This window comes from Thermobia domestica, chromosome 13, assembly GCF_964235325.1.
Source record: "Thermobia domestica chromosome 13, izTheDome1.hap1.1, whole genome shotgun sequence".
NCBI lineage: Eukaryota > Metazoa > Arthropoda > Insecta > Zygentoma > Lepismatidae > Thermobia > Thermobia domestica.
Genome location: NC_137466.1, coordinates 142,006,566 through 142,016,924, shown reverse-complemented (window position 1 = coordinate 142,016,924; position 10,359 = coordinate 142,006,566). Strand labels below are relative to the sequence as shown.

Sequence of the window (10,359 nt, the reverse complement as noted above, 5' to 3'; positions counted from 1 at the left end):
CACATTTGTATATTAGATATATATTACCTCGTAAGACTTGCTTTTGTAATAAAAGTTGCAACTTAGAATCTACTGATTTTGCGTAATCCTCTATAATCCTGCGGAAACACTTAGTTCATTAGGAAAACGACCTCGTACCATAAAAATATAAAGATAGAGAGCAACAGTGGGCAAAAATAATAATAAAAGAATCGGAAATCAATACTTACCAACTTCAGTTATTGGTATTTGCATATTCCTTTCTTTAACATTTTCTCTCGCTTTAAATTTAGTTTCGTTCTGTAACTTCTTCAACAAGGTGATCACATTTTTTCCTGATATTTCATTTCTTTCAACCATATCAAAGAATTTATACATAACCTCGATGAATATATTCTCTAAAATATTTATCAACAAAGCGGATTCTGAGTATTCTCACAATAAAAGGTGCAAATATTATAAGAACGAAAATAATAATTCTCCTCAATGTCTTCTCAGTCACTTTCGTAGCAAGATCAAAATAGCCATTATCTTGAAATTGGCGTCCACTAACACCGCAAGCAAATTCTGCAATTACATTCATGGGAAATAGTTTGCACACATCTGAGATCTCAATCCGACCATCAGGAAGAAGAGATTTCTCAATGTCTTCGATAATGTAAGCTGCACAATTACATATTGAGCGCATCATGTTCTTAATCCTGCCAGGACTAAATTCTGGAGATAACATTTTACGGTAAAACTTCCATCGTTCATCTAACATCCAGAAAAGTGCATTTGGCGACAGTGAATCCGCATAATTTTCTGCACCATAGCCCATGTTTCTAAAGTATTCAAAATCTTTTACCATTATACATTTGATTAATTCTGGATCACGCACCATAATGGCAGGTCGCATTCCTATAAAACACCCACCATATCTATGCCCTTTAAGTTGAGCGTAGATATCCGCTAATTGTTGTCCTATACTGACCCTCAACATCATCAACTTCAGGCAGTTTCCAAAAATTGGAAAAGGTTTTAATTGCGGAGTTCCTCTTATTTTCCAGTAGCTGAATTGCCATATAATGTAAGATAACAACATTAGAATTAGAATTATTAACATCAATGCTGGCATTATAATATCCGTTTGCAGTATCCGCCTTTGATTTTATATTTCAGAAGAAATTAGCTTTACTACCTGAAAGAAAAAATGCTTCATCAATACAGAATACCAACCTTTACTCATATATTAATATGTACTTACAAGTAGTTAACTTTTCTCTGATTTTACTTTATCACATTCCTTTCCGCGTGTGACAAGATAGTCCCCCCCCACTTCAGAAAATTGAAACAATGACTAGGTCATTCGTTTGTACTACGTTTGTACCATTTGTACCGAAAATATTTTCGTTTGTACCATTTTTCTTATAGGGTTACTTAAGAGGTCAACTGGGGTGGCTATCTTGGCGCCAAGATAGCCCCCGTATCACAGCACAAAATATTGAGATACACCAATCGAAAGCAAATCGTTTGTACCGTTTGTACCGAAAAAAGTTTTGTTTGTACCCTGATAGTTTTCGAGAAACAGGGGATGACATTTGGGAGGGCTATCTTGGCGCCAAGATAGCCCCCCGTATCACAGCACAAAAAATTGAAATACACCATTCAAAAGCAAATAGTTTGTACAGTTTGTACCGAAAAAAGTTTTGTTTGTACCCTGATAGTTATCGAGAAACAGAGAATGACATTGGGGGGGTTATCTTGGCGACAAGATAGCCCCCACGTATCACAGCACAAAAAATTGATACATACCATTCGAAAGCAAATCGTTTGTACCGTTTGTACCGAAAAAAGTTTTGTTTGTACCCTGATAGTTTTCGAGAAACAGGGGATGACATTTGGGAGAGCTATCTTGGCGCCAAGATAGCTCCCCGTATCACATTACAAAAAATTGAAATACACCATTCGAAAGCAAATCGTTTGTACCGAAACAAGTTTTGTTTGTACCCTACTAGTTTTCGAGAAACAGGGGATGACATTTGGGGGGGGCTATCTTGGTGCGAATATAACCCCCGTATCACATTACAAAAAATTGAAATACACCATTCGAAAGTAAATCGTTAGTACCGTTTGTACCAAAAAAAAAACTTTTGTTTGTAGCCTGATAGTTGTCGAAAAACAGGGGATGACATTTAAGGGGCTATCTTGTACGCAAGATAGGCCCCCTAATGTGTACTTTTTCCATGCCCATTAATAAGTATTATGTGTTTATTCATGTGAATTTATGTGTATTTAGAATTCTGGTTGTGCATTTCCAAATAGAAAAAAATTCGGAAATAACACAACTTTAGAATTGAATCGGCGAGTGGGAAAACAGTGTGAGTCCAAAAAAAGCTATTTTGAAGTAAAGGCAAAAGTAACACTAAAGATGTAGAATAAGAAGTTGTAATGAAAAACAGTGCAATTTGCAAGACCTCGCACGTTATAACAGAATGCTATAATGGCGACTGTACATTTGTGGCATTAACAATCGAAAGTTCTTTTTTCAAATATCTCAAAATGCGTTTTGTGGACTAGTAGTTTTTTTTTCCACTCACCGATTCAATTAAATTTTCAATATTTCTGCCCTTTCCTGTAAGTAAATACGTATTATTCAGCAATGACCTACTTCCTTTTGTCTATTGTCTATGAAAGCGGCAAGCTTCTCGAGCCGTTAATGTTACAGATATAAGCAGTTAATTTCTTCAGTTGGTGTAAAGCTGAAACGTGGAAGGACGCAGTTTAGGGTAGCAAACATTTCATTTTCTATTTTTCTTTGTTTAAAATTATTTATGTGAATCCAGTTTCTTTCTGAATTTCTACACACTTTGTTATTCTTTTCACGGTATTTATTTACGGAAAAGGGCACAAATAGATGAAATTTAATTGAATCTATGAGTGGAAAAATACTACTAGTCCACAAAACGCATTTTGAGATATTTGAAAAAAGAACTTTCATTTGTTAATGCCACAAATGTACAGTCGACATTACAGCATTCTGCTATAACGTGCGACGTCTTGAAAATTGTACTGCTCTTCATTACAGCTTGTAGTTCTACATCTTTAGTGTTATTTGCTTCAAAATAGCTTTTACCTTTAACTAAAAATGGCTTGTTTTGGACTCAAAATGTTTTCGCACTCGTCGAATCAAGTTTAACGTTGAGTTATTCCAAACAAGTTCTTTTTTTATTTGGATATGTACAACCAGAGTTCTAAATACACAAATTCACATGAATAAACACATAATACTTATTAATGGGCATGGAAAAAGTACACATAACGGGGGGCTATATTGGCGCCAAGCTAGCCCCCCCAAATGTCATCCCCTGTTTCTCGAAAACTATCAAGGTACAAACAAAACCTTTTTCGGTACAAACGATTTGCTTTCGAATGGTGTTTTTCAATTTTTTGTGCTGTGATACGGGGGGCTATCTTGGCGCCAAGATAGCACCCCCCAGTTGACCTCTCAAGTAACCCTATAAGGAAAATGGTACAAACGAAAATATTTTCGATACAAACGGTACGAACGTAGTACAAAAATGACCTAGTCATTCTTTCAATTTTCTGAAGTGGGCGGGGGGGCTATCTTGCCATACGTTTCCTTTCCTTCTCATAAAAATAATTCGTACAAAATAAAAATTGAATGATTTGAAATTTAAAAATTAACTTATCATAGTAAGGCAATTCAGTCTACACTTCTATATATGAAAGTTGAAACAGGTCTAGTTATATAAATTGAAACAGGTCTAGTTGACAGGTCTAGTTATATAAAGTGATATAATAGAAACTAACATACTAACTACATGTGTATCACATTATCAATAGTGATCATTTCCTAATTGCGTGTACAAAATATGCGAAGAACGACGCAGTGCTATACTTGAAAGAAAAGCAATGGTCGATACGCAAATTGAAAAGCAAAATTTACGTACCTTTTGCGCTAATCATTAAATGATAAGCCACAAAAGTTGAGTTGAGTTGATTTGAAGCTTAACATCCCTTTCAGTAGCGAGAAGGCTATATGGGATGGGACCTACTGATTAACGTGGAATCCGAACCATATGAACTGGATAAGCTTGCATATGTGCATTATTTTTATTCATATTAGTTTCATTTTTGTATATAGTTTAGTGGTTTAGTGAATTCTTCGTGTTTCTTTTAGTGATTTTTCTGGTGAGTTTTAGTGAGTTGTGTTTGCATTGGCTGGCAACAGTGCCTTCAGTGCTATTCAAGTTGTGTCTGTGCATTCGACAATGTGCTGCGAAGTGCAACTAGGCAAGCATATTCATTCATAGTTTTAGAAAAGCATATTTTTCATAGTTTTTAGAGAAGCACTCATGTTCATTAATAGACAAGATTTACATGTTGTTAACAGTGTTTTAGAGTGGTACTCAGTTTATGTGTGACCGAAGACAAAGTATAATGGTTAGCAAGCAACCATGTGGTTTAGCAGCAAGCAAGCAACAATTACTGCAGAAACAAGTTAAGATAAGTAATTCATTGTACTAACCTTTAAGTATTACATCAGTATATTAACATACGAACAAAGCATGTCATGTTTATTATATTAACGCATGTACCTCGGAATAAGAATTGAAGCAAGTAACATCTAAAATATTCGTCAAGTCTTATTTCTCGTTCCTTCATGATATCTGGGTGAATCAGTAATATGGGTTTAATCATACAGTTCATTAGCTTTGGATGTGATATGTGTGATTTGTAAATAAAATACATAAACATATCACCCCTTCATACATCATCATTTTTTTGGTCCTCCGTGCCGGATGTCAGAACGAGAAACGTGACTTTGCATTGTTTGTTCTCGTGTGTGTGTGTGTGGGTGCTGCTGTCATAAGCAGGTCAGAGCTGTTCATATCAGTATAGTGGTGTGTGTGCATTCAACCCAGCTGAATTCAAGGTTACACGTTTGTAGGTCACTCAGAAGTGAAAAGTAAAATACATTGTCAGCGGTTTATGTAGTTAAAAAAGAAGGACTGAAACAATGGCAGAAGTGCAGTTGGGTCAATTAATTAAGAAACGTGCTTCGGTCAAAGGTCAGGCAACAAGAATACAGACATTTCTTCAAAAACTACAGAATGAAAATAAACCTAGCATACAAGAAGCAAGAACAAGGCTAGTTGCACTTGAAGGGGTTTTTATTAAGTTTGATGAGATACAGTCAGAAATAGAGCTCTTAGATGAGACGGGTGAACAAGAAACGCACAGAATTACATTCGAGGAACTGTATTATGATTCAAAGGTTAAGTTACAAGAATTTATTGATAGTTTTGAACAAAAAACGGATTCAGGGACAGCAAATAACAAAGCTGGAAATTCTAGTAGTAGCTCAGTACAATTGCCTAAAATTTCCTTGCCCACATTTTGCGGTAAATACGAGGAGTGGTCGCCCTTTAAGTACATTTTCATTTCCCTTATTCACAATAACGAATCATTAAGTACAATTTGTAAGTTTCAATATTTGCGCACATCGCTCAAGGGAGAAGCGTTTACATTAATAGCAAATCTGCCAACGGTAGAAGTTAATTACGAAATCGCATGGAAGCTTCTTGTTGAACGCTACGAAAACAAACGGTTGATAGCTTCGACATATGTACGAGGGTTGCTCAATATCAAGCCAGTAACGAAAGAAAATGCTAAAGACATTAGACAATTTGTAAATACTGCTCGCAGTAATTTTCAAGCCCTTGAAGCATTGAATTTGGACAAACCTTTGCATGACGTACTCCTAACACAACATTTAGTAGAAAAACTTGATTCTACCAGCAAAAGGGAATGGGAAGCTGAGCAAAGTAGTGACTCCTTTCCATCGTTATCGGAATTATTTTCATTTTTAGAAGGTCGTTGTCAAATGTTAGAAAACATTCGTCCTACTCAATCTGAAAGTAGTTATGACAACAAAAGTGTAGATTCCAAAACAAAAAGAAAGAATAACAGTCAAGTGAATTCATTTGTTACTGTGCTTCCAAATGCATGTAATATTTGCCGTAGCAAAGAAACGCATGCTGTTTTTCGCTGCCCAGAATTTCTGAGTGCTAACATTAATCAAAGAAAGGAGCTCGTGAAGCAAAATAAACTATGTTTTAATTGCTTAGGTAATAAACATCAAGTAGAGGCATGCAAATCAAGTACTTGTAAGAAATGTAATTTTAAGCATAACACACTGTTGCATGAAGATGCTACTCAGGAGGCTACTAACAAAGACAGTTCAAGCAAAACAAATAACAATAATACTAATGTACCTAAAGTTAAGGAACAGAACCAGGTTAAAGTTCAACCACAGGACTCTTATTGCTCATTTAAGATTAATTATGGTCAGCAAGTCTTATTAGCAACAGCGTTAGTTAACGTAACAGACACTAAAGGTCGTTTTCAACAATGCAGAGTGTTATTAGATGCAGCGTCTCAATCGAATTTTGTAAGCGAAGCTTTAGTTCATAGATTAGGTCTCAAGAAAACGAAAAATCGTGTTCCCATTAGAGGTATCAATTCTGTAACCTCCAAAGCTCAGTACAGTGTTGAAGTTCATATTTATTCAAGAACATGTGATTTTAATGCAGGGTCGATTGTTTAGTATTGCCAAACATTACAGGTTGCATACCTTCTAAGGATATTGATTACAGTAATTGGAACTTGCCAAAGGATATTTGCTTAGCCGATCCAAATTTTCATCGCTCGTCGTCAGTAGACATGCTTATAGGTGCGGGGTTATTCTACAGTCTCCTTGAGCCAGGCCAGAAGACTAGAAAAGGAAATTATCCAGTTTTGCAGGAAACGAAGCTAGGATACGTTGTCGTCGGAAATATGCCTTCAATACCCGAAGAAGCCAACCAGTCGGTAATTTCATGTTTTGCTCAGATGGAGACAGACTTGGATACACAATTGAGAAAATTCTGGGAACTCGAAGATCTTCAGACTAAGATTTATACGCCGGAAGAAGAACATTGTGAGAAGCATTTTTTTTTAAAATACAACCAGAAATGGAGATGGAAGATTTATTGTCAAATTACCAAAGAAGGAAGAGAATGCAGCTTTAGGAGAGTCTTACAACATGGCACTACAAAGATTTAAGCAGCTTGAAAGAAGATTCCTACAAAATCCTGAGTTTCATAAACAATATGCCGCCTTCATGGATGAGTATTTAAGTTTGGGTCACATGCGAAAAGTTACAGAAGAAGACGTGAACAGCAGCAGCAGTTGTTATCTTCCACATCATCCTGTATTCAAGATGGACAGTAAAACAACTAAATTAAGAGTGGTTTTTGATGCAAGTGCAAAAACGTCTAATGGCAAATCATTGAATGACATTCTTCAAGTTGGGCCAATTGTTCAAGATGACTTGTACTCCATTATTTTAAGGTTTCGGTTGTATCCAGTTGTATTTACAGCAGACTTAGAGAAAATGTACCGCCAAATATTAATTCATGATGAGGACAAGTGTTTACAACGCATCCTTTGGAGAAATTCAGTAGAAGAGCCGATCCAGTCGTATGAGTTACAAACAGTGACGTACGGGACTTCGTCAGCATCCTTCTTGGCAACAAGATGTCTGAAGCAAATAGTGGAGGAAAATTCCAAGGAATTTCCAGAAGCAGCAGAAGTAATAAGACACAATTTCTACATTGATGATGTGTTAAAATCAGTACCAAACGTGTCAAAGGCCTTAGAACTACAGAAGGATCTTATTAATATTTTAAGCAGAGCAGGTTTCAAGCTTTGTAAATGGAGTTCTAACAAAGAAGAAGTACTTCAAGGAGTTCCTGAAGACTTCAGGGAAAACCAACAGCCAATCATACTTGGTCAGCAAGACGGTGTTAAGACTTTAGGAATAGCATGGATTCCATTAACAGACAAACTTATAATTTCGAACAAAATTTGTAAAAAGGGAACTGCAGTAGAAAGTAATTTTGCAATGACAAAAAGACAAGTCGTCAGCATAGTGTCATCTATCTTCGATCCATTAGGTCTAATCGCTCCAATTGTCATCAAATACAAGAATTTCTTACAAAAGTTGTGGAAGACAGGAATGGATAGGAATGATCCATTAGACCCAGTCCTACAAGTTGAGTGGAATCAATTAATGGCTTGGTTACCTGCGATGGCGAAGATACAAATTACAAGAAACGTAATGTCTTCGGAGAACGTTAAGGAAATTCAATTACATGGTTTTTGCGATGCAAGTGAAGAAAATTTTGGAGCAGTAGTGTACATCAGGGCTACAGACGAACAAGGAAACATTGAAGTCAATTTACTTTGTTCAAAGTCGAAGGTTGCACCACTGAAGAACCAAACTTTGCCTAGATTGGAATTATGTGGAGCACTGTTACTTTCGAAGCTAATAGACAAAACGCTATCCATATTGAATATAGAGGTCAGTGGTATACACCTGTGGACAGACTCGACGATAGTTTTGTCATGGATCAAATCACCTCCCAATCGTTGGAAGACATCTGTATCCAACAGGGTGGCTCAAATTCAGAGAATCACATCAATCAATCAATGGCACCACGTGCCTAGTAAAGAAAATGCGGCAGACATAGTTAGTCGAGGAGCGGATCCCAATACTCTTATTCAGTCTCGAGAATGGTGGCATGGTCCAGAGTTTCTTCACACAGCAGAATGGCCATGTCAAGAACAAAATGAGCCAGCTAATATCCCAGAAGAGAAGAAAGTCATGATAAGTTTGGTGGCAGTTCATGAAACAAGCTTTATGAAAAGGTATTCATCGTTAAACAAAATGTTGAGAGTAGTAGCATATTGTTTGCGATTCAAACATAATTGTCTTTCCAAGAAATCAGAAAGAAGAACCGATAGTCTTGACGCTTCGGAACTTCGTTTAGCGTTACACAGATGTATCAAGATAGTACAACATACTACCTATCATCAAGAAATATTGAACTTGCAGCAACAAATGGAAGTTTCAACAAAGAGCAAAATCAAGGATCTTTTTCCATTTCTGGACACGGAAGGAATGCTAAGAGTAGGAGGAAGATTGGAACATTCAAACTTGGACTACGACAACAAGAATCAATTCATCTTACCTGCAGGACATCATTTCACCCACCTGATAGTCAAAGAAGAACATAAAAGGTTGCTTCATGCAGGACCACAGCTTCTTATTGCATCTTTGCGTACCAGGTATTGGATTCCAAGAGCTAAGAAGATGGTCAAGGCAATAGTACACAATTGTTTGGTTTGTTTCAAGTGGAGATCAACAAGTTCATCACAGTTAATGGGACACTTACCCAAGGAGAGAGTAAATGAAGCAAGACCATTTGTACACGTGGGAGTGGACTACGCAGGATTCTTTTATGTCAAGCCCACGATTCGCAGCAAAATTCAAATGAAAGTCTATGCAGCGTTGTTCATCTGTTTAGCCACTAGAGCAGTTCACATAGAAATAGTTTCAGACTTAAGTTCTCAAGCCTTCATCGCAGCATTGAAGAGATTTATTGCTAGGCGAGGAAAATGCTTATCTATCTGTAGCGACAATGGTTCAAACTTTGTTGGCGCCAATCGAGAATTGCAACAATTTTTTGAATCCAAGACTAACAGAAGGGACATCCTGGAACACTCAGCTCAAGAAGGTTTAGAATGGAAATTCATTCCTGCCAGATCTCCTCACATGGGGTCATGGGAAAGTTCAATAAAATCCATGAAGTACCACCTACGGCGTGTAGCAGGAACTGCAAGTGTGACATACGAAGAGTTGAACACGTTACTTATTCAAATTGAAGCCATTCTAAATTCAAGACCATTGACAGCCATTTCTAACGATCCTACAGATCCAATGTATCTCAGTCCAGGACATTTTTTGATGGGAGCTACACTTCTCAGCCTTCCGGAACCAGATCTACTGGACGCACCTATCAACAGACTAGGCAGATGGAAACGGATTCAACAAAATGAAGCAGCATATTTGGAAACGTTGGTCAAGGGATTACCTCAACCAGTTACAACAAAGAAGAAAATGGAAGTCAGCTCAGCCTAATCTAGAACCGGGCATGGTCGTATTGTTAAAAGAAGACAATGTTCCTCCTCAAGTGTGGAAGTTAGGTGTGATTGAAGAAGTTCATCCGGGCAGTGATAATTTAGTGCGAGTGGCAACTGTGAAGTGTAAAAGTGGCATTTTTCGGCGTAGTGTTGCTAAGCTAATTCCTTTACCCCTAGAATATTAATTGATTGTGTCCAATCAAGGAGGGGGAGGATGGATAAGCTTGCATATGTGCATTATTTTTATTCATATTAGTTTCATTTTTGTATATAGTTTAGTGGTTTAGTGAATTCTTCGTGTTTCTTTTAGTGATTTTTCTGGTGAGTTTTAGTGAGTTGTGTTTGCAT

The 10,359-nt window shown here is 36.9% G+C and overlaps 2 protein-coding genes across 2 annotated transcripts; one reads left to right on the top strand and one right to left on the bottom strand.

Moving 5' to 3' along the window:
* Positions 1-349: 349 nt before the first annotated feature.
* On the bottom strand, positions 350-877 carry LOC145667794 (putative cytochrome P450 6w1). The gene has a single exon (XM_081735231.1). The coding sequence runs from the start codon at positions 875-877 to the stop codon at positions 350-352; it is 528 nt and encodes a 175-aa protein (XP_081591357.1).
* Positions 878-7,069: 6,192 nt separating this feature from the next.
* LOC145667793 (uncharacterized) lies at positions 7,070-10,009 on the top strand. The gene is made up of 2 exons (XM_081735230.1): positions 7,070-7,618; positions 8,810-10,009. Exons 1-2 carry the CDS (start codon positions 7,070-7,072, stop codon positions 10,007-10,009), a joined length of 1,749 nt encoding a protein of 582 aa, XP_081591356.1.
* The last annotated feature ends 350 nt before the right edge of the window (positions 10,010-10,359 follow it).